The 26,618-nt window shown below is 36.7% G+C and overlaps 1 protein-coding gene across 1 annotated transcript in view; it reads right to left on the minus strand.

Annotated features, from left to right (window-relative positions):
- plxdc1 (plexin domain containing 1) overlaps nt 1-26,618 on the minus strand; it is a gene marked incomplete at its 3' end in the record, with an annotated part of 661,275 nt that overhangs the window by 314,827 nt on the left and 319,830 nt on the right. The window contains exon 5 of the mRNA XM_081393609.1: nt 20,709-20,831. Coding sequence (XP_081249735.1) covers nt 20,709-20,831 — 123 coding nt within the window. The remainder of the gene's footprint in view (nt 1-20,708; nt 20,832-26,618) is intronic.

The following is a 26,618-nucleotide window of genomic DNA, read 5'->3' on the forward strand; positions in this document are numbered from 1 at the left end:
ATTAGAATGATTTCTGAAGGATCATGTGACACTGAAGACGGGAGTAATGATGCTGAAAACTCAACTTTGATCACATAAATTAATTACAGTGTAAAATATTTTAAAATAGAAAACAGCTGTTTTAAATTGGAATAATATTTCACAATATTAGTGTTTTTGTTTGTATTTTTAATCAAATAAATGCAGCCTTGGTGAGTAGAAGAGACTTCTCCTAAAAACACACACACACACACACACACACACACACACACACACACACACACACACACACACACACACACACACACATATATATATATATATATGAAGAGTTCAGATGCAAAAGCCTCTAAGTGCCATCTGAAATTTTCTTCTAGAATGATCATTTTTATCAAGCTTGTATATTTAAGTTAAGTAATTTCACTTAAATGACAATTAATAGGTAATTTGCATTGCCATTTAAGTGAAATTATTGAACATAAATATACAAGCTTGATAAAAATGATCATTCTGGAAGCAAATTTCAGATGGCACTTAGAGGCTTTTGCATCTGAACTCTTCATATATATACACATATATAAATACATATATATATATATGTTCCAGCGGTACCGCCACCCCGGTGCCTGGGGTTGCGGTGCCACCGGCTTGGGCCCGTAATCGCTGCTCGCAGCTATATTTAGGGCCCAAGCCCTGAAAGGGCGAAGGCCCTATTGTTTCCGGTAGGATTATTATTATTATTATTATTATTATTATTATTATTATTATTATTATTATTATTTTGTCAAACTTTCGGGCACTTTTGGGGCCCTTAACATGCTCGAAAACTCTTGAAATTTTGCACACACGTCAGAACCCGCGGCCATCAGGGCCGGACTGAAGCTGGTACCCGGGCGTGGCAGGGGGCCTCGACAGCGCCCCCTGGAACGGGATCCAAACACGTGTCCATAAATCAAACACGCTTGCATGTAATAATATGAAACTCGGTACACATATAGATCTCATCGGGCCGAACAACTTTCGTGCTCTAAGTTTTACGCCAGCCAAACAGGAAGTTGGCTATTTAGCGTTGTTTGGAAACGCATGCTGTGGAATTTAATGTACTCCTCCTAGGGAATTCATCGATTCGCCTCCAAACTCGGTCAGCATGAAGTCAAGACATTGAGGATGCTAAATTGCGGACAGATTTTTGATATCTCGAACGGTTTGGCCGTGGCGAGGAAACAAATTTATGGCGAAAAAATGAAACAGGAAGTGTGTTATAACTTCTGCATACATTAACTGATCTTGATGAAACTTCAGCAGTGTGTTCGTTGTAAGAGGCCGATCACATGGATGTGACTATTGTGAGTCAAAGTTATAGCGCCACCAACAGGCAGCAGGAAGTACATCACTTTCAAAATGCTTTGAAATCAGTGTCTTATTTTTACCCGATTTGCTTCAACCTTTATGTGTACAATGTAGACACACGGCAGATGTAAACCTGTGAAAGGATTATTGATATCTTAGATACTGTTGCCGTGGCAACGCATCAAACTTTAATATTATTTTTTGATGCTTTTGAGACTCTTAACATACTTGAAATTGCATGAAACTCAACAGACACATCACATTTATTAGCCCGTAGACATGTGCAAAGTTTCAGAAACGGGCGTGGTGGAATGGCTCAGTAGCGCCACCTTTAGTCAAAAATGGGGGCTTAGTTTTTCCTAGAATCACAAAACTTGGTATGTGTATTGTTCTCATCAAGATGGACAACTTTCTAATTTACATGAACCATCTCCGACCAACAGGAAGAGAGATATTTTGGTTTGAATGTGGATTTTCTGAAGAATTTTCTCTCCCTCTCTCTGTGTCTGTGTGTGTGTGAGGGGAGGGGGGGATTTGACTATTGCTTTTATATTGTTAATCAAGGTTTCAGGGGCTTTTGGGGTCCTTAACGTGCTCAAAAACTCTTGAAACTTTGCACACAGGTCAGAACCCACGGCCATCAGGGCCGGGCTGAAGCTGGTACCCGGGCGTGGCTGGGGGGCTCAACAGCGCCCCCTTGAACGGGGTTCTAAAACTTGATCCATATATCAAACACGCTCGCATGAATTAATATGAAACTCGGTACACATATAGATCTCATCGGGCCGAACAACTTTACCCCCGTCAAGTTTTACGCCAGCCCAACAGGAAGTCGGCTATTATGGGTTGTTTGGAAAACGCTTGCTGTGGAATGTGAAATACTCCTCCTAGAAAATTCTCCGTGTCCCCTTCAAACTCGGTGTGCATGTAGTCAAGACTTTGAGCATGCTAAATTGCGGACGGATTTTTGATATCTCGAACGGTTTGGCTGTGGCGAGGAATCGAATTTATGGCGAGAAAAGAGAAACACGGAAGTTGAATAACTTCTGCATACATTAACTGATCTTGATGAAACTTCAGCAGTGTGTTCGTGGTAAGAGGCCGATCAGATGGATGAAGCTATTGTGAGTCAAAGTTATAGCGCCACCAACTGGCAGCAGGAAGTGTGTCACTTTCAACATGCTTTTGACAAAAGTGGGGGGGTTAGTTTTAACTACAGTAAAGAAAAAATAGTTTGTATATTGTTCTCATCAAGCCGGACAACTTTCTATTTTACATTCAATAGCTCTGGCCATCAGGAAGTCAGATATTTTGGTCTGAATGTGAATTTTTTTGCAAAATCAGCCTCTGAATTTTTAGCCACTCCTCTTAAACTATTTATTTTATTCGTACCAAACTTTTTCAACATGATGAAACTACATTAAATATGCTAAATTGTGAATGGATAATAAATATCTCAAACGGTTTTGCTATGGCGAGGGATTAAAGTAATGTCCAAAAAGGAAACACTAAAAATCTTCTAAAAATGTAATTATATACCATTTATTTCTATATAAAAGAATACAAATATCACAACTAAACCCATTTTATTCTGTTTTTGCAATTCAAGAAGAATGAAAAAGTTAAAACAGGCTATTTAGTGCTATTTGGTTCAACAAAAAAGCAAACATAGGGCTATACTGCCCTCTTGTGTCCAAAAGGACATCAAAATAGTATATAAAACTTTTTACCAGGTAGGCCAATATTGTATTTAAATATACATTTATTAGGTATGTGTCTGAGGATATTTTCCCACCGGTTAATCGACGTGTGACACGAGTGGGTGCTTTTAAATCGCTAATATAATAGTGAAAGAAAAATAATGATAATGTTGCACACACAAATCACACACATGTGGGAAAGAATGATGCTTTTAAACAACACTAAACCGCCATTAGGTGTCGACAGGCATCCATCTTAATAAGCGAGTCATTGATTAATTCGTTCAAACGATTCGTTCGAATGAGTCGATCATGATTAAGACAGATGTTTATGGATTGATCATTCAATCTTTGAGTCAACCGATTCGTTAAAAATGCTGAATCGTTCAGTTATGAGAAAACACGTGATGCGTGATGGTTCTGCCGTGATCTTTGTTTAACTATTTTCGCTGCTGAAACAGAACAAAAACAGTCAACATTGCATCTAAAATGTAAGTGACTTAATTGTAACTGTTTATTAACCTGTTGTATGAAATCTAGGGGTGGGAGAAAAAATTTATTCTTAGATGCATCGCGATGCGGATGTGGACGATTCTGAATCGATTCACAAATGTCAAAAAATCGATTCTCTAAAAAAATATTTTTCTAATAACATAATATTGAAGGAAGGCAAAAGGCGGAACTCTAAGCGGACGTGCGTGCAGTCTGTGGCGCGCACATAACAGAGAAGTTTCTTCTGCTCACCAAGGCTGCATTTATTTGATTAAAAATACAAACAAAAACAGTAATATTGTAAAATATTATTCCAATTTAAAACAGCTGCTTTCTATTTTAATATATTTTAAACTGTTATTTATTCCTGTGATCAAAGCTGAGTTTTCAGCATCATTACTCCAGTCGTCACTGTCACATGATCCTTCAAAAATTATTCTAATATGATGATTGATGCTCAAGAAACATTCATTATTATTTTAAATGTCGAAAACAGTTGTGTACAGTCTTTGATGAATAGAAAGTTAAAAAGAACAGCATTTATCTGAAATCTAAAGCTTTTGTAACGTTAAACACTACCGCTCAAAAGTTTTGAGTTAGTAATAATTAAAATTTTATTTTGGGGGGAAATAAATAAAATAAATCAGTACTTTTATTTATGAAGGATGAGTTAAACTGATCAACAGTTACAGTAAAGACATTTATAATGTTAAAAATATATATATATTTGAAATATATGCTGTTCTTTTGAACTTTACATTCATCAAAGCATTTTGAAAAAAAAAATCTGTACACAACTGTTTTCAACATTGAAAATAATAATGAATATTTATTGAGCATCAATCATCATATTAGTATGATTTCTGAAGGATCATGTGACACTGAAGACTGGAGTAATGATGCTGAAAACTCAACTTTGATCACAGAAATGAATTACTATGTAAAATATTTAAAAATTGAAGACAGCTGTTTTAAATTGGAATAATATTTCACAATATTACTGTTTTTGTTTGTATTTTTAATCAATAAATGCAGCCTTGGTGAGCAGAAGAGACTTCTCCTAAAAACATTAAAAATCTTACTGACCCCAAACTTTTGAACAATAATATATATATATATATATATATATATATATATATATATATATATATATATATACATATGTGTGTGTATGTATGTATATACATACACACACATACAAATATATGCGATGGAGGGCCCATACAGCACATACAGCGATGGAGGGCCCAAGCCGGCGGTACCGCCACCCCGGTGCCTTTAGGTAACTAAAGGCACCGGGGTTGCGGTGCCACCGGCTTGGGCCCGTAATCGCTGCTCGCAGCTATATTTATTATTGTTCTTCAAGGGTTCGGGGGCTTTTGGGGCCTTTAACATGCTCGAAAACTCATGAAACTTTGCACACAGGTCAGAACCCGAGGCCATTAGGGCCGAGCTGAAGCTGGTACCCGGGCGTGGCAGGGGTGCTCAACAGCGCCACCTAGAATGCAATCTGAAATCTTGGACACATACAAGAACGTATTAGTATGAAACTCAGTACACATATAGATCTCATCAGGCTGAACAACTTCCGCACTCTATGTTATTAGCTCTGCCCAACAGGAAGTCAGCTATTATGGGTTGTTTGAAAAACGTACGCTCTGGAATTTGAAATACTCCTCCTAGAGAATTCATCCAATCCCCTCGAAACTCGGTGTGCATTAAGTCACGACATCGAGGATGCTAAATTGCGGACTGATTTTTGATATCTCGAACGGTTTGGCCGTGGCGAGGAAACGAATTTATGGCGAGAAAAGAGAAACAGGAAATGTGTTATAACTTCTGCATACATTGACTGATCTTGATGAAACTTCAGCAGTGTGTTCGTTGTAAGAGGCCGATCACATGGATGTGACTATTGTGAGGCAAAGTTATAGCGCCACCAACTGGCAGCAGGAAGTGTGTTACTTTCAAAATGCTTTGAAATCACCCTCTTATTTTTAGCTGATTTGCTTCAAACTTTATGTGTATAATGTAAACACACGGCAGATGTAGACCTGTGAAAGGATTATTGATATCTTAGATACTGTTGCCGTGGCAACGCATCAAACTTTAATGTTCTTTTCGGATGCGTTTGAGACTCTTAGCATACTTGAAATTGGATGAAACTCGACAGACACATCACACTTATTAGCCAGTAGACGTGAAAAGTTTCAGAAACGGGCGTGGCAGGGGGGCTCAACAGCGCCCCCTTGAACGGGGTCTGAAAACTTGGTCCATATATCAAACACGCTTGCATGAATTAATATGAAATTCGGTACACATATAGATCTCATCGGGCCAAACAACTTTCCCTCCTTCAAGTTTCACGCCAGCCCAACAGGAAGTCGGCTATTATGGGTTGTTTGGAAAACGCTTGCTGTGGAATGTGATGTACTCCTCCTAGAGAATTCATTCAATCACCTCCAAACTCGGTGTGCATGAAGTCAAGACATTGATGATGCTAAATTGCGGACGGATTTTTGATATCTCAAACGGTTTGGCCGTGGCGAGGAAACAAATTTATGGCGAGAAAAGAGAGACGAAGTGTTCTAACTTCTGCATACATTAACTGATCTTGATGAAACTTTAGCAGTATGTTCGTGGTAAGAGGCAGATCAGATGGATGTAACTATTGTGAGTCAAAGTTATAGCGCCACCAACTGGCAGCAGGAAGTGTGTCACTTTCAACATGCGTTTGACAAAAGTGGGTGGGTTAGTTTTACCAACAGTTACAAAAATCTGAATATATATTGGTCTCACCGAGCCGGACAACTTTCTAATTTACAGTTATTAGCTCAGAGCAAAAGGAAGTCAGATATTTTGGTTTGAATGTGGATTTTTTGGATATTTCAGACTCTGAGTTTTTAGCTACTCTTCCTAACTGGTTTATTTTATTCACACCAAACTTTTTCAAAATGATAAAGATACATTAAAGATGCAAAATTGTGAACGGATATTAAACATCTCAAACGGTTTTGCTATAGTGAGGGACTAAAGTAAAGTAACACTTAAAGCCTCATCTTCTAAAAATGTAATTAAACACCATTTATTTCTATATAAAAGTATAAAAATATCACAACTAAACCCATTTTATTCTTTTTTTTTCAATTTAATAAATATTTATAAGTTTAAAAATAGTAATTGTACTATTTAGTCCCATAAAAGTCAAGTCATACATAGGGCTATACTGCCCTCTTGTGTTCAAAATCAGGTAGGCCTATTGTATCTACATAAAAATATACTAGGTATGTGACGGTGAGAATATTTTACCACCGGTTAATCGACGTGTGACACCGCTGGGGGCTTTTGAATCGCCAACTTAAAAACGAAAGTAAAATATGTTCGTCCACACTGACATTGATAGTGGTTGAGCGAGCGTTTCAAATGAATTCCTATGGAAGTAGGAATTAACTGAAAAACGTTCACTCTGTTCTGCTCGTTCCTCGCCGTGGATGCACACCGTTATGAATGCCCGTGCAGCCATGAGCATTTTAGTTTAATTTTAAAATTAGCGCCTTTCGGGGGTTGATTGCTTGAAATTATTTTACAAAAGCACAATGTTGTGTTTTATTGCGACTGTACACAAATATAAGTTAACACTTTGCAGTTTGAATGTCGTCCTGTATAATGACGGAGTATGTTTTTATGTGTCCACTGTTCAATCGCGCCCACGCCACACACACACACCCACCCACACACACACGGTTTACTATCTTTGTGTGGACTCTCCATAGATTTAATGATTTTTATACTGTACAAACTGTATATTTTATCTCCTTACACTAACCCTACCCCTAAACCTACCCCATTTTACATTTCCAAAAAAAAAATTATTCTGTATGAAGCTTGTTTACCCATGGGGACCTCTATTTAGGTCCCCACTGTGATACGAGTCCCCATGAGTCTGTGTGCATTCAGGTTAAAGTCCCCACCGGGACAGAAAAACATGAACACACACACACACAAACACACACACACACACACACACACACACACACACACACACACACACACACACACACACACACACACACACACACACACACACACACACACACTCCAGCATTGCAATCTTGACATTGCAGCCTGTTCATTATAGACTTAATAAAATATAATAATAAAATGGTCAACCTAACATATAAAGATTACACTGCTCTAAATAGTCAGTAGTACAATTCGTACAATCACAGTAAGCACCGCTCCACTGTGAATTTTCCAAGCACATTTTTGCGCATGTGAAGAGGATGATTTTTCCCTTCGATATTGGAACGTGAGTGAAGTACAAAGCATTTAATAAACAATAGTTTAGCATCCAAAAAAAGCTAATTATATATATATATATATATATATATATATATATATATATATATATATATATATATATTAAAAATAGGGGGAAAAAAGAATAAGATATAAGATATAATAAGAAAAAAAGAATATATATATATATATATATATATATATATATATATATATATATATATATATATATATATATATATATATAATTATTTTTTTTTTTTTTTTTTTTTTTTTTAAGTGACGACAAAGAATATTACTTGTCTGATTACTTGCAGCTATATTTATTATTATTTTTCTTACGACTATTCAGGCATTTTTGGGGCCCTTAACATGCTCAAAAACTCTTGAAACTTTGCACACGGGTCAGAACCCGCGGCCATCAGGGCCGGGCTGAAGCTGGTACCCGGGCATGGCAGAGGGGCTCGACAGCGCCCCCTGGAATGGGGTCTGAAAACTTGGTCCATATATCAAACACACTTGCATGAATTAATATGAAACTCGGTACACATATAGATCTCATCGGGCCAAACAACTTCCGCACTCTAAGTTATTAGCTCCGCCCAACAGGAAGTCAGCTATTATGGGTTGTTTGAAAAACGCATGCTGTGGAATTTGATGTACTCATCCTAGAGAATTCATCCAATCACCTCCAAACTCAGTCAGCATGAAGTCAAGACATTGAGGATGCTAAATTGCGGACGGATTTTTGATATCTCGAACGGTTTGGTGTTATAACTTCTTCATACATTAACTGATCTTGATGAAACTTCAGCAGTGTGTTCGTGGTAAGAGGCCGATCAGATGGATGTAACTATTGTGAGTCAAAGTTATAGCGCCACCAACTGGCAGCAGGAAGTGTGTCACTTTCAAAATGCTTTTGACAAAAGTGGGGAGGTTAGTTTTACCAACAGTTACAAAAATCAGTACGTATTTTAAATTGTGAACTGATAACACATATCTCAAACGGTTTTGCTATGGTGAGGGATTAAAGTAATGTCAAAAATGGAAACACTAAAAGCCTCATATCTTCTAAAAATGTAATTACACACCATTTCTTTCTATATAAAATTATACAAATATCAGAACTAAACCCATTTTATTCTTTTTTTTTTTTTTTTATAATTGTTTAAGTTTAAAAACAGCCAGAATGTCTTTTTAGTCCAAAAAATAAATAAATTATGTCATTCATAGTGCTATACTGCCCTCTTGTGTTCAAAATCAGGTAGTCCTATTGTATCTATATAAAAATATACTAGGTATGTGACAGTGAGAATATTTTACCACCGGTTAATCAACGGGTTAATCAACATTAATCAATGTTGTGGAATATTTTGAGTGTATCATAAAATCAGAATAAGGTAAGACAAGTAATATTTTCTGTCTTAAAAAAAAAAAAAAAATATATATATATATATATATATATATATATATATATATATATATATATATATATATATATATATAAATATAGCTGGGAGCAGCGATGAAGGGCCAAAGCCGGCGGCACCGCCACCCCGGTGCCTTTGGGTAACTAAAGGCATCAGGGTTGCGGTGCCACCAGCTTGGGCCCGTAATCGCTGCTCGCAGCTATATTTTAATTTTAAATTCATTTTTGAAAGTGTATAACTCAGGCCCTGTGTGCTTTAGCACCATGCAGACAGTTTTGGCTGTTTCCTCTAGATGTCAGCAAACACTGGAAAAAATATTTTTTTTCTGTATAATAAAAAAATTGAAATAGGTTCAAATTAATCTGAAGGGAGGAATATTACCTTTTTTATGTAATTTCCACCTACCCAAATCTAAATCTCTGCCCACATGTGGATACATGCAATATTCCAGTGTTATTTTACAGAAAACCCTTTGAAATTACATAAAACAATGCTGAATGTGATAAATATTATAGAATATGTTGTCTGTGCCATATAAACAAACAAACAAACAAACAAAAAAATAGGCGCTCTATGATTTAGATCAGTTTTATTCTTTCAGAAGATACAAGACTTATAATTTTACAAATTGTAGGCCTAAAATCTGTGTGATTTATTACAATCCAGAACAGGATCCACATCCTCCAGATTTATATCATTCATTATATGTGCATCATGTTTTGTTGTGTTGCTGTGTTGTGCATCACCGGCCTGCCACCTGGAGATGTGATGCCAGCTATGCCAGCTGTGCCAACTGTGCCAACCGTGCCAGCTGCTGCTCAATCTTCAACAGAACCTGAAACAAAGAAATCACTGTTTATACAAAATTTTTGCACTGTAATAATATCAATTTCACAATATTAAAATGTAGATGTACTGAAATTACCATTTTATTGGAATTCTACAAGGAAACTACTGTGCAAGCATCCTTGTCATATCCAAAAAAGATTGCCATTTCTTGTCAAATAATAGTTTATCTGATTGGTGGTTGTGCTTTCACATTTCAAACTAATTATAACTCTATCAAAAAATGTGTTAACATTGTAAATGCTTTAATACAGTATGACGTTACATACCAAACGTAGAACGCTCTCTCCAAACTGCGCGTCTCGAAACTGTGCGCTCCTCTCTCCAAATCATCCATTTAGCTTCAGTTACACTTCCAAAGATCGCTTTTATCAATGCTTTTACCTTTCTAGATCCAACTGTAGAAATCAAAACAGTCCATAAACTATATTTCCACACGCAAACTCGCGGAAACTTCAGTCAACAGAGTCATTGGGTCTCATTCATGAAACATTCGTAAATATATGAGTAAATATGTGAGTGATTTGCGCGTAAAGAGACCTTCCCGAAAACTCTTCTCCTGATTCACAAATACTTCGTAAACGTCAGATGTGATAGTGAAATGTGTGTGTGCGTTAATGAATTCCAATCAGTCGTAAATGGGACGCGCGTGCACTCTCATTCTCAATTACCATAAATCCCGCCCAACTATATATGGGCATCATATTATGACACCAAACGAAGGATTTCAACATGTTTTCTCAAAAGCGAAAGAAAAAGAGAAATTTCTCAGATGCAGAAATTGAAGTTTTATTATCAGAAGTTCATTCAAAACGCCACATTTTATTTTCAAGCGTACACATATAGTGGCGTATCAGGTCCTAAAAAAAAGGAAGCTTGGCAGCATATTACAGATGCAGTTAATGGAGTTTCATCTGTTAATCGAACAGTCCCAGAAGTGAAAAGAAAATGGTTCGACATGAAGCTTGACTGCAACACTTGTGACTTACGGACTTGTGTTCCGTTTGCTGATGCTATTACTGGCTCACATGATAAAAGTAAAAAGAAAGAAAAACCGTATGTAATTACTATATATAATATTTTTTTTTCAAAATGCTGTGTAAATATGTACCCGATTAAGGTAAATTAAAATGCAGCCTTATTAATGAGCAAAACGTTCGGATGTTAAACGCACTATTTACGCGTGACTGGGAGCAGGTGTAGATTTCTTTCGTACCAACTAACATTTGGAAAATACGAACATTTTAATGAATCCGAAAATTTACTCCAGAACCACTTTACACACGATTTACACAAAAATTCGTTCTGCTCGTGTTTCATGAATGAGACCCATTATGTCTATGGTGTAAGTATCTCAGCCCATCTCAGCCTGTCAGTGGTCCGCCTGATGTGATTGACGTGTGACGTCGAAGCTAAGATCCGGTTAGATCTATATAACAAATAGATGTCCTCTGAAAAGGCTAGCGCGCTGTGAAGCTGGTTTGGAGATTCAGTGTCTTTCCGCTCAGAGCGCGTTTTCTCTCAGTTCATTCGAAAAGGTTTTTATTACCAACGAAAGCTCACAGAAACGTGAAAATGGTCTCATTTGAAAGATAACATTCTAAGCTAAAAGTGATATAGATTTTGTGGCTGTTTGTGGCTGACTGAAGCTGTCATCGGAGCTGGAATGTGATACTTTTCTATGTTATCTTAGTTTGATCCTATTTCACTGCGCGATTCTTTTAAAGATGAAATAACAATGAGAACAAACAATGAAATAAACTACATCGGCAAATTCCTTAGAGTGAGAGCTTTCGTGTGATAAATAACTTGACTTGACTTGAAATTCGTGTCTGGGACCAATGCATATTTAAGCTAATATTTAATTTAACCCTTTCATGCATGAATTATGATAACCTCAGTCAGGATTTTTTTCCTATGTGTTTCTATTGCTCTTAGGGCAGGAAAAACAAGATTTGATTTTTATTTCATTTTTTTTTATACAAATTTTTCAAAGAGATCTTCAGATGTCCACTTGAGTGGACAGCATGCAGTTATGGTTTAAACTGAAGATATACTGTATTAAATATAATACAATAATCAAACAGATAAAGTATGTATATTTAACAAACTAATCAATACAATTATATCAAATCATGTGAAAACTATAAAATATTTACAAAAACTATAAATGTGAAATATTGCAAAGGCTTCATACAACTTCATACAAGTTGCACTTCGCTTATCTTTGATATCAGAACATGAGGACGTGATTCCATCAGAATTTTCTACAGCCTGTCAAGGTACAACTGTGGAAACCACTCAGATGCTCCATCCAGTGTACCAGAGTATGGATATTTACCCTTATTAGCTGATAATTCTGATTATGTTCAAGATGGACATGCACATTTCTATCATAGCCCTCCTCTGAGAAAACCTAGCGATACGTTTTTTCAATCTCATCTGAAATGAGATTGATGTGGGTATGAAATCAGTGATGGGGGTAATGCATTACAAGTAACATGCATAACCCATTCAGATTACTTTTTTGATGTTACAAGTAAAGTAATGTGTTACAAGTAACATGCATTACGTAATCAGATTTGTTTTAATGTTACGAGTAATGTATTGGAACATGCATTACCTAATCAGATTACTTTTTGATCTAACAAGTAATTAACTACAAGTAATGTGCATTACCTAATCAGATTACTTTTTGATGTAACGAGTAAAGAAACGCATTACAAGTAACATGCATTACGTAATCAGATTACTTTTTGATGTTATGAGTAAAGAAATGCATTACAATAACGTGCATTACGTAATCAGATTACTTTTTGATGTAATGAGCAAAAAAACGCATTACAATAACGTATTACAAAATCAGATTACTTTTTGATCTAACAAGTAATGCATTACAAGTGTCATACATTATGTAATCACATGACTTTTTTTGATGTCAATGAAAATTACATTCTAATAATACAAATACATTTATTTATAGTAAAAAAAAAGTCACTGCAGATTAAGTTTTTAAGTTTTAAATTTCAAAAACAATATTCACATTATAATTATGAATTGTAGCTGAAATATAGCCATTGATGAATGACATCCACTACAGTGGACATGTGATTAATCAGAGTTTTCTCTCAATCTAAAATCAAAACTTGGAAAATTTAACTGTGATATGACTCATTAGATATTGCTTGATGCTGCAATATTTTTTTTACCTACAAGAGTCTCCTAGGATAGAAGGAATGTGTGGATATTCCAGAGCAACTTTGCATGTCTGACTGACCCTTGGCCATCTTGGTTTGGAGGGGGAAAAATTCGAAACACAACGGCTTGCCACTTGGTTGCAATTTATAGGATGATGCACCAGGGTCCAATGAAGAGGTTGATGTGCAACTTTGCCATAAAAACCTGTGCAAATTCAAGAAAATGCTTTTTTAATAGCTGTCCACTGTATTGACCACTATGCGTGAAAGGGTTTATATCATAAAAACAAAAGCGATGGTATTCTTTGTAAAGTTTAGATTCTAAGCTTTCAAATGATACCATAAATTGGGTGATACCATATAGGGAAGCCAATATTTATAACATTATAACGAAGATTTTCGTTTAAATGTAATATAATGTTATATTAGACTTACGTAAGTCACATTTCCGTCATTATGTCCTTGCAAAAGACCTTTTATAGGCTATTTAAATGTCAAAGAAATGCGTTCAATTCACAGTGTGATTCCACAATGTGGGAATAAGGTTGCTAAAATGGGACGGGGTATTTGCACGTATAAGTTCACAAAAAAAATTGTAACACTGTTTTACACTACAGTACAAGGCTAATGTTCAAATGTCCATGACAAGCATGTAAAAACCATTAATAACTGAATCAATATTTTATTTATATTTGAGCTGTATATAAACAATATACTCAAAAATGTGGTTCTCACATGTTTATGAGCTCTGTCGCTTGCTGTCAATATGCGAAAGAGGTTAACGCATCCGTTGCATTTTATTGGCTTCAGTACACACTATAACTGAAAAAGAAACATGACTGCCCCCTACTGGTAATGTACGTCATGTGCAAGATGGCTTCACTACGGGCCGCTTCTTGCAGGTCGTTGAATCCCTTTCACTGTGATGGCATTCTTTATGGCCACATCTGTAACTTTATTCATTTTCTGTATATTTCACAGGGCACAGGTAGCCTAAATATGATATTTATTATGGGTTTATGTGAGGATTGTTATAAGTTCACTTAAAGTTTTTTTTTTTTTTTTTTATGCCTAATAAATGTTTTAAAAAAATGATAGCTTTCAATACACTGTAATGTTGAATGGCTATAATTAATGTTTAAAACTGGGGGAGACATCATTGAGACATCAGTAGCAGTATAAGTGATACTGGCCTTCATTCATAAAAATACGCCATTAAACAAGTTTTTAAAATTGAGTGTCTTTATGTTGCTTCTACGTTAATTTGGAGATTAACTGTGAAATTATTACATTATTAAATATTTTAAAAACTTAAATCGCACTTAATCACAGAAAAAAAATTGTGATTAATCTAGTTAATTGTTTTAATCAATTGACAGCATTCAATTAAATATAATTAATCCAAATTAAAGCTATTAAAGAGAAGTAAATGCTTTTCTCTTTTCTTTTGTTGTTTGATTAATATTAAGAGCACAGACGGCATTAGGTTTATTACGCACTATCACTTTACGACCAAATGTGCGGATCCAATTGCACTGATGAACATCTAATATTCTCACAACTGTTTACATTCTGTAAAAGACATAACCGACTGTGTTTACGTGAATACTCTCCAAAACGGACATTTAGACATAATGTTGTGTGTATTTGTCCATTCAGATGTAAAGCTCACATAAAGAGAGCTCAATTCAGTACTCATGCGCTGTATAGCTTTCTATGTGCATGGCAGCATGCTTTGGGTGTGTGCTCTACCGTACCAAATAGAGCTATCTTTTGTGTCGTCACTCTTATTCAGATCCATCCATATGTCTGCTCTTCTCTTTCTCCCAGACATTTACACTTCTGAATGTTTTATGAGACATGCATCAAGCACATGCCAACTCATGTCCAGCTGGGTAGATCAGCAATAACAATTCAAATGTGCACATCTACCACAAACGCAGGACATCAGTTCTGAATGGATCTCTTCCCAAATCATCACTAAGTAACATTTACGTCTAGTTCTTATCCGTTGATGAAAATGTCAATAGATTTTGTCATAGTTTTTGTCATTCAAAACAGATTTTTTTTTTTTATTCAGTTATGGTCTCGTTTTCGTCAGAGGTGGGTAGTAACAAAGTGCTTTTACTTCATTACATTTACTTGAGTATTTTTTTTTTTATTTTTTTTGACAATTTGTATATTTAAATGTGTATATTTAAATACTTTTACTTTAACTGGGCGACATTCCTCTCGTTACTTTATTTTAATGCAATGCATGTTAAGAAACGCGTAGTTTATTCCAATCATATACCTTAATTTATATATTAAATAAGTTACCATTGTTCACAGAGTATGAAATGAACACACGCCAACCCACGGTAATTTTTGGGTATTGGACCTCTTTGTCTTGAAAACAAATGCCTTTGCTTAGACATAGTAAACCAGTTTACACACGCCTGCAAAAATTTACATTTGATTACATTTTGAAGAACAGACGGAAGAAGATCCGTCAATGTGCATTTTGTCATTGTTTGTGTTCAGATATTCAGTAGCAGTTATTAGTACGAGCACATGTGAAGAGTTTTAACTATATATCCGAAGTAACTAGTAACTAGCTACTTGAGTAGTTTTTTCATTGGATACTTTTTTACTCTTACTCAAGTAACTATTAAGATTATTACTTTTACTTTGAGTAAATATTTCTATAAGTACTTGAACTTTTACTTTTTACTTCTATAGGTTTTGGATACTCTACCCACCTCTGGTTTTCGTCTGTGAAAAAATGTTGTTGACAAAAATTATGACGAAAATTATTCGAAATTAACACTGGGTAGAAGGGAGAAAATATTTTAAAAGTTGTCTTGGAACCCTCAACTAGAAGGAGTCACGCAATACCTGGTGCATCACAACTTCTTGCAACCCTTTATTTTTTGTCGTCTGATTCTTTTCATCCCTAATTACCAATGTTATGGCTAAATACCCAGGGTCCGTTCACAATGCGTACATTTTTTGGAATAGCACACTTTTGTGAAATGAAGGATGGAGAGTATGGTGATGGCTGGCTATTAGGTAAGTCCAACATGTTTTTGCTTCTTCTTACAGCACATTTGGTGATAATGTTTAATTAAGCTAGATCTGCTTATTTTTCAAGCCTATTAGAAAAAAATAAACAAAACCCTAGGTATTTATTTGAAACAGTGGCTAAATTAACGAAAAATGTCTTTTTATAGTAACCATAATACTGAGACAGCTCTCATTAGAATCACAAATGTAATGCTTTTACATTTATATATCGCTTTTCTAGGTACTCAAATCCACCAATGTGCAGCATCCACCTGGATGATGTGACGGCAGCCATATTGCGCCAGAACGCCCACCACACACCAGCTTTTTGGTGGAGAGGAGACAGAGTGATAGAGCCAATCAGTATATATATATGGGGATGATTAGGAGGCCATGATGGACAGAGGCCAATGGGCAAATTTGACCAGGATGATGGGGTTAAACCCCTACTCTTTTTCCGAAGGACATCCTGTGATTTTTACTGACCACAGAGAGTTAGGACCTCGGTTTAACGTCTCATCTAAAGGACGGTGCTCTTTGACAGTATAGTGTCCCCATCACTTTACTGGGGTGTTAGGACCCACACAGACCACAGGGTGAGCACCCCCTGCTGGCCTCACTAACACCTCTCCAGCAGCAACCTAGTTTCCCAGGAGGTCTCCCATCCAGGTACTGACCTGGCTCAACCCTGCTTGGCTTCAGTGGGCAACCAGTCTTGGGCTACAGGGTGATATGGCTGCTGGCTAAATGATTTGCTCTTATCATCCGATCGGGGTTGTATCTCTCTATTAGTGTTACTCGATCTTAGTGCTGCATTTGATACTATTGACCACAACTTTCGTTTAAACAGACTCTAAAATTATGTTGGCATTAGTGGAATTGCATTAGCTTGGTTTAAATCATATTTATCTGACCGTTATCAGTTTGTAGCAGTAAATGAAGAGATGTCTTATCGATCAAAAGTTCAGTATGGCATACCACAAGCCTCAGTGCTAGGACCTTTGCTGTTCACTCTGTACATGCCACCCTTAGGAGATATCATTAGGAAGCAAGGCATTACTTTTCATGATGATGATACTGAGCTCTATATTTCTTCATGCCCTGATGAAACTTACCAATTCACAAAATTAACAGAATGCATAGCTGATATAAAAAACTGGATGACTAGTAATTTCCTACTATTTAATAAAAACTCCCTCACATAATAACCTAGAATACTGTCTAACACTTGATGGCTGCTCTGTCAAGTCTTCGTCGTCGGTTAGGAACCTGGGTGTGCTCTTTGATACCAATCTTTCATTTGAAAGTCACGTGTCTAGTATATGTAAAACAGCATTTTTCCATCTTAAAAAAATATATCTAAACTACGCCATATGCTCTCAATGACAAATGCGGAACAATTAGTTCATGACATCAAGGCTAGATTATTGTAATGCTATTATGGGTGGTTGCCCTGCACTCTTAATAAACAAACTACAGCTGGTCCAAAATGCAGCAGCTAAAGTTCTTACCAGAACCAGGAAGTATGACCATATCAGCCCGGTTCTGTCAACACTGCATTGGCTCCCTATTAAACATCGTATAAATTTTAAAATATTGCTGATTACTTACAAAGCACTAAATGGTTTAGCTCCCCAGTACTTGAGCGAGCTCTTAACGCATTATAGTCCTTCATGTCTATTGCAATCTCAAAATTCCGGCCAGTTGATTATACCTAGAATATCAAAATCAACTGCTGGCATAGATCCTTTTCCTATTTAGCACCAAAACTTCCTAACATTGTACGGGAAGCAGACACATTCTGTCAGTTAAATTCTAGACTAAAAACACATCTCTTTGACCTAGCATACACATAACACATTATAGACTTCTATAATTAAATGTTAGGCTGCATAGTTTAGGTCAGTCGGAACTGGGAACACTTCCCATAAATCCTGATGTACTTGTTACATCATAAGAAGGATGGCGTCTACGCTAATATTCTCTCTGTTTATCCCGAGGTTTACTGCAGTCCGCTAGATCCAGGCCGTATCCAGATCTGATGAAGGACCTGTGTGTGGTCACGACAAAAACGCAGTCCTGAAGTGTCAACTAGTCTCTCCCCTGTGAAGGCCTCCTTCCCTTCCCTTTACCTCTGTACAGATAAAACGTTGTCGGGATAATTCCAGTTCACGTGGCTACACGGAAGCGATAAATAATTCTTTATTATAAATTTTTAAGGCCAGACAAGTGTTTTGTTGAGGGTTGGTTTGTAAAGAAGGACCACACGTCTGCGCACATATGTATTCAAACGCTCATACCTATAGACTAAATAAACACGTGATGCGCACCGTCTGCATTTTCACGGGTTTGTGTTTCTGAGGTTTGCGAAGAGATATATATTTTTTTTCAGCTTAAGTATTGTCAAGATTCATCTTTGTTTTAGTTCCTACTTTCCCCTGTGTGAAGTTCATTTTACTTGGTTGTCGTTTCTGAGTATGCCCTTGTTTGTCGACATAGTTTCTGAGTAGTTAATTGATTAGTTTCACCTGTGTCTAGTTTAGTGCCTCATTTTTTTATATTCAGTTTAGTTCAGTTCTACTCCTGTGGGTTTTCCTGGGTCTTCCTGTGGCAGAGATTTTTATATTTTATTGTGTTGAGTAAAAGAGGGACTGCTGCATTTTTATCCAAGTATCATGATTTCCTATCTTCTGTCATTGACCCGTGACATTTATATATCCTAATGATATTGAAAATACATGTAAAGTAAACAGACATGATTAATTATATTGCTGTCAATTTAAAATGAAGACCATTTTATTTGTTATATCCATCAAGCCATTCATCCATTCTTCAAACTGATCTGGAGTCGATCTCAACATCTCAGGCCACAGACAGAAGTATATTAAATTATTAAAATAATTTGTGCAGGCTAAAATAAGTGATTTCCTCTGGAAGTCAGTTGTGCCTTTTGACAACAGTCCAGCATGTATTGCTAACTTGCTTCATCAAATCCAAACTATCATTACCATTTATGCTTGGTGATGATTGCCACTTGCGGCTATATTATTTGTTAATATTGTACATTTTAATCATTTTGAATAATATCGCAATTATTAACTGATTTGGTCACAAAGTTACGTTTTGGCTACTAATACAGTAATTTCACTTTTACAGTTGTGACAGCACGACTTGTTACGTTGCCATGATGATAGTTTGGTCATCAGGTGAATTTGCAGTTATGTAACATTCACATATTATGGTTAGCTGGGTAGACATGACAACCACTTACTCCTTTGTTAGCATCTAGCTAAATTCATTGCCTTAAAGGGTTAGTTCACCCAAAAATGAAAATTCTGTCAGTAATTACTCACCCTCATCTTGTTCCAACCGCGTAAGACCTTCGTTCATCTTCGGAACACAAATTAAGATATTTTTGATGAAATCAGAGCTATGTCTCACTCCTCCATAGGCTGCTATGTGACCGAAACTTGCTGGCCCAGAAAAGTTATTAAAGAGATCGTTAATATAGTCCAAGTGACTCCAGTGGCTCAATCTTAAGTATATCAAGCGACGAGAATACTTTTTGTGCGCAAAAACAAACAAAAATAACGACTTTATTCCACTTTTCATTTCCTTCTCTCTGGGCCTCGTAGTGTTTTTGCGCTGCGCGTCTGTGTTGCACGTCATCACGCATCACACACATGACCGGCGTCGGCCAATAGTGAGCCTACGTGGTGACGTGTAACACAGACGCGCTGCGCAAAAAGACTACGCGAACCAACTAGAGGCCCAGAGAGAAGGAAATGAAAAGTGGAATAAAGTCGTTATTTTTGTTTGTTTTTGCGCACAAAAAGTATTCTCGTCACTTGATATACTTAAGATTGAGCCACTGTAGTCACTTGGACTATATTAACGATCTCTTTAATGACTTTTCTGGGCCAGCAAGTTTCGGTCACATAGCAGCCTATGGAGGAGTGAGACATAGCTCAGATTTCATCAAAAATATCTTAATTTGTGTTCCGAATATGAACGAAGGTCTTACGCGGTTGGAACAACATGAGGGTGAGTAATTACTGACAGAATTTTCATTTTTGGGTGAACTAACCCTTTAATATTCATTTTACTCAATGTATATTTTTCCAACATATTTAAAGTTATAAAAAAGTGCCTCAAACTTTTCTTTTTCTTTATTTAAGGGATTGTGGGTAATATTAACAAAATGATTCCCAAAAAAAAAAAAAAAAAAAAAAAAAGTTATTATTTCTCATCTTCAAGTCATTCTGAATCTATATGACTGATCTATATGAATAACACTTTTATTTGAGATGCACTAATCCTAATCTCACATATTATATATATATATATTCCTTCCATTAAACTGAACTCACCATTGTCCAGATACCGTACAGTGGAGTTTTTAGAAAAACTCGGGTCGAAGTTTGCCATGAGTGGAGCAATATACTGCGTCGCTGTCAGCATGCGGTGTGTTATCTCTCCAGTGAAAATAAACCCTATAAAAATATAAAGAGTTCAGGCATAAGATACAAAATTTCAAGAAAGAAAAATAAAATATATTTTGTTTTAGATGTTACACAAAAAGGTATATTAATTTGGATAAATATTTTGTGCATTAAAAGATCCCTTTATTGCATTTAGGATGGAACATAACCCTTTCAGTTTAATAATAATATGACAAAAGTTATTGAAATTAATTCAAGCAGAATGGTGCTATGCAAAAACAGGAATAATGACACTGCAAAAAATCATCCCATTAGAAAAATGATTTTATTTTCATTAAAGGGGTAATTCACCACTGGCAAAATGGGCTTTCAATAATCTTGGCTGCCTGTGCAATAGAAAGGTGAAAGATGTTTAAATCTATGCTACCTGACTAGGGAAAACAGAGTGGAAGATATCTTCCCTTTTGCCAAATAGGTAGGAAAACTTCAACATCCATAATGCAATGGGCATGTTGCCATTTAAGGCCGTTCCCAGTTTGCTCCTATTGGATAGGCAAATTTCACCTTAGGAAATACTTCTTAGCAAAACTTGTCAAAGGCTGAATCTGAAATCACATACTACAGTATGTAACAAAATAATTATGTTCGAATTCACAATACTCATAGAAGAGTAGGCAAAAAGTACCAAGATGACCTACTTACAGCGATATTCTGAAGTATGCATACAATGGACATGGGAGAGGATTTGTGAATGGCAGTGAAGCAACACAACTGACACTGGTAGGTCACATGATGATGACAACATGGCGAATGTAGTATGTCTGGATTACATTCATACTGCACACATAGAGAACATACTCTTTTATTGCTTGCAAAGTAAGTACTGTTCCTACTCTAGATAGTATGTGATATCAGACGCAACCATTGTCTCAGTGGTGTCGACTTGGATTGTTTCCAGATGTAAGAATTCATATTCACAATGATGTCGACTTGTATTGTTAACAGATTCAAGAATTCAAAGAGTAAACATTGAGCGCAAATTAGTTATTTTTGGTTTCCAGTGAAGGATCCATAGCTTTGAAGCCAATTGTAAAAAGCAGCAAAGAATAGTATATGTAAATAACACTGTTAGGGAAAATCTGAAAAAAAAAAACAGATTGGATGATTATGAACTAGGGATGTGACGATTCAAATTACTCACAGTTTGGTTTTTATCACAGTTTTATCACGGTTTCAGTAAGGTTTGGTATGTGCAATGTTCAGGGAAAAAAGGACTACTGTCAAATAAAAATAAAGAAAATAAAAATAAATTATCAAACTACAAGCAACAGCACAAATAAATATGATATAGCAAATATACAAATAAAATAAACAGTGCTTTTCAGGTAATTTAGGTATCTAACAGTAGTTTTCAGGTACAGAAATTGTAGTAATCAAATGCATAACTGTATAAATTAAAAAGCTAAAAAAAATATATTTTTTTATTTTTTAAATTAAAAACATATTATATTATGTTTAATATAATATTATTATATTTATAAGAATATTAGCCTGCTGTCACTTCAATACAATGCACAAATCCAAAATACTGATACAAATGCGATGTCTTTCTCAACTGTTTAAATTAACTCAAGACATAACCTACTTTGCCCGCCAAGACGGGCATGTTGAAAATTTTTGTGTGAATTTGTCTGTTCAAGCCAAAGACTTGAAAGAGATCTCAATATTGCACACTGTCTGGATTTCTGTGTGCATCCTTCGGATGAGTGCAAACACAAATCTTCTCACAGCGAATATGCAAGTTCCCTTTTGCGTATTTTTGCGCTTAAATGTTTAAGCGAATGTGCAAGTTCCTTTTTGGGTATTTTTGCGCTTAAATGTTTAAACTAATGTTTAAATTAGTTTAGTTTAAACATATAGCAATGTGTGCTGTTTAGGTCTCAGCTGCACTTGCGCGCTATCAACACCCGGGTGATGACGATGTAAAAGGCTGGTCACATTAGAGCATACGGCACTCATATTGAGTTTACAAAGAGTGAATGTTTTGTCTACTTTTTTTTTTATCATCGCTGTTGTAGCATATTGGGAAGCCAGAAAAGTCTAGATGTCTATTTAAAAGCTGAATGTCATTACTCGAGCCCTCCTCATAGAGACTGGGGTCCAAGATGGCCACCGCCTCAACGGAGGTAACGAAAAGTTCAGAAGGCAACACTGGTGCAACGAGAAGAAAAGCTTTTTCTTTCTCCCTGATGTCAGCCAAGTTCAACCACAGATGCCTCTCCGTGGCCATCTTCGCCGCCATCGAGCGTCTAACCCCTGGCGGCTGTTTGTTTGATGGCCCGGAGAGCTAATCTGTGGTGTGGCGCAGCTCGTCCACTGCGTCAGGGGAAAGACCCTGACCTTGGTCCAAATCTTTCAGCAGATCAGCCTGGTATGCTTGCAACACAGCCATTGTTTGCCCTGCCATTTAAGCTTGATGTTATCTTAAGTGGCTTAGAAGGCAGGGCCGGAGCACTCAGTATCGGTGCCTCTCCAGTTGCGAGATAGTTGGCGAACATCTCGTCAATTGGGGGCATCGACACATACCTGTGTTCGCGCATCCTCTCAGCATCAGCGTAGTTCGCTCACTGATGGTGATGGATGCACGCTGAATACGGGTTCTTCTATGCCTTTTCGATCACATTGTGTAGATCGGGCTGGAATGGAAGGCTCAAGGGAGCTGGAGCCTTATGGCCAGAAAGAAACCGTTTTTTCAAGTCTGCCACAAGCGGTCTCTTCCCTCACATGCTCCCACGGCAGCTGAAGCCTGAAGCGCGTTCCATAACACTCAACAACTCATATGCCGGGCAGGGGGGTTGTGAGGGTTTGGGTTGTACATCCTCTTCACCCTCATCAGCCATCTCCTGCTCTCTTGGGCTGGGTGCCAGCAGAGCACTCGCTGCCGGATCAGAGGATGTTAGTGACAACACATCCTCAATTCAGCAGCTCACGAGCCTCCGAGGGGCCCAAACAGTAAACGCACAAGTTGTGTGTGTCATCAGGTGTCAAATATCTTAGACACGGATCCACATATTTCCTGAAGCATTTTTCACAAGCCATGATTAACTTTTGAAGTTTCGGGTTGAAGCATACAAACAAAACAGTCCCTGAAGATGAAAAGAGGATGACATGTTCTTCAGGCGCCCCTTATATACTTCCGGGTCGCACTAGTAGTGACGTCATTGGCTGTCGCCGGTCAATATGATTGCCATGATCAGACACCGGTTCACGTGGAGGCGATCCCCAAAGTATCATCGACGCAGTGCGAGTTCCCTTTCGAAAGGGAATTCGAAAGATTTGTGTGTGCCATCCAAAGTGCGCACACGTCTCAGCGTGCAAATATTGACTTGAATTGAGTTGTGTGCTTAAATGGACAAATTCACACAAAAATTTTCACACAGTCAACATATCTGTCTTGATGAGTATCCTAGCAGGCAGTCTGTTATGCCTTAAGTGAACTTATACTGTACAGTCGAGAAAGACAATGCATGTGTAACAGAATCAGTGCACTGAATCTGTGCATTATGCCTTAAAGGGACAGTACCCTAATATTCCTGCTGTCTGTGTTTTTAATGTTAATCAAACCACAAAAGACAAGGAATCACTTGAATAGCTTTTGTAACTTTAATAAGGATTAATCTTTAATTTTTAGTCAAATATGTAATGTTATTTTACATTTGATTACTTTATTCATTTTCTTTTTTTAGTACTTTGCTCTATTGTATTTATTTGTGCTGTTGCTTGTAGTTAGATTATTTGTTCTTATAAACTTATAATCTGACAGTAGTCCTTTTTTTCCGTTAACATAGCACATACCGAACCATACCGAAACCTTGAACCTAAAACCGTGATACAAATCGAACCGTGAGCTATTTGAACCGTTACACCCCTAATATATTCTAGTGTTGCTAACTTGACATTTTGCGCATACCTTTGTGCATACCAATAGACTGAACTCGTAATACGCATGTGCACGCCATCAGCGTTCTCAAAGGTTTCGCATTTAAAGTCTGTGTAGAGTTTCCTGTTAAAACGGTGTTGTGTTAGCGGCCCCTAAGTTAATAACTAATGATCATTGCGACTGAAGTGAATCAATCAAATTAACTTTAGATGGAAAATAACTTTATTCAAGAACTGCTATAAAGCCAAAACAATCTCTGTTACTTTAAACTATCTTTGTATCTCTGTAAAGCCACTTTGGAACAATCTGCATTGTTAAAAGTGCTATATAAATGAAGATGACTTGACTTGACTTGACTTGACATTTCAGCCATTCATCATTAAACTAAAATGCAGTCAACCAAACATAAAAGTTACTCAGCTCAAATAAAATGGTCTGCTGTAAAATCATTGTGCCCAATGCCCAACCAAGCACATTTTTGCACGTGTGAAGGATCCTGTTTTGGAACACGAGTGAAGTACAAAGCCTTATTTACATAATGAATAACTTGCAACCAAATGTTAAGTGGCAAATATAGAAACATATTTGGATATGAGCCAAATGAGAGAGGTGAGCCCAGTGCCGTACAGTTTCACTTTTAAATAAATTCATTCTGGCTTGATGTTTGTATGTTTTTTTATAGTGATTTAAATAAATTTGTATTTGTGTTTTATGTTATAGTTCAATATATAATTTATAGCTACTTATTTTTCATTCTCATTCTGTTCTGAATACTGTGAATACTATAGTGTTTATAATGTTTGAAATAGTTTCATTTTATTTACCAGAATTTAACCCTTAGGGGTCGACAAACGCACCAGCACGTTTTGTTTGATTTTCTTCACATAGGAGCACAACAGACTTAAACTACTCCGTCATTTATGGTCATACAGGAAAAAAATATGAAAAAGTAATCTGTAAAACTTTTGTAAAATAAAGAAAATAAACAAGGTGTGGGTCCATGTTCATTCGTTTTTTTTATTTAATATTGAAAGTAGAAAGACGAGAAAACAGTTCCTTTTTCGTTTTTTAATTTTTTAAAAAAGTATTCCACTTGATTTTTCGTTTTTCGTTCTCAGGTAAAAAAAAAATATAAACAGCATGAATATTCGATTTCTACACGTAGGCGGGAATGAAACGCACCTTTCCTCTGATTTTCGTTGTTTCGATGTTTCATCATCAGGTCTTCCTCAGTTCCGCACAGCAGAATAAAAGTACTCCGCTGCTGCATATTTTTCTTATCAAACAACCAGACTTATGACTCGACACGACCCATACCAGGGAAGAGCTAGACAATGCTTTCTTCTGTGTAGATATAAATTCACGCTTTGCATCAGCTGGGTATGGCAGGGTAAATGACAGCTGTCAGTGTCACGATACCACACACGGGAAACGGAGATCCAATAGCAGTAAGTATTTATTAAAGGGAAATCCAAAATCAGTAGTCAAATCCAGGCATGGGTCAAATTCCAATATAGCAATCCAAAAACAAAAGACAAGAGCAGACTAGAAACAGACACTGAAGTGGCGTGATAAATACAAGGACTCCGTGACACATACTAAAACAGACAGGATTATATACACAGGGAAATGACAATGCTAATGGGGAATTGGCTGAGTGCAATGATTAATGACAAGGGACAGCTGAGTGCAATGAAGAAACAAGGATCGTGGGGAATGTAGTTCAGAAAGTGACAGACACCGTGGGGAAGGAGGACATCTAGTGGTTACCCAGGGAACACAAACCAGACACTGTGACAGTCAGTGTCTATATCAGGGATCAGCAACTCCGGTCCTGGAGGGCCACTGTCCTGCAGAGTTTAGCTTCAGCCCTGATAAAAACTCACCTGCCTGTATCT

This window comes from Scardinius erythrophthalmus (assembly GCF_964197995.2).
Source record: "Scardinius erythrophthalmus genome assembly, chromosome: 18".
Classification (NCBI taxonomy): domain Eukaryota; kingdom Metazoa; phylum Chordata; class Actinopteri; order Cypriniformes; family Leuciscidae; genus Scardinius; species Scardinius erythrophthalmus.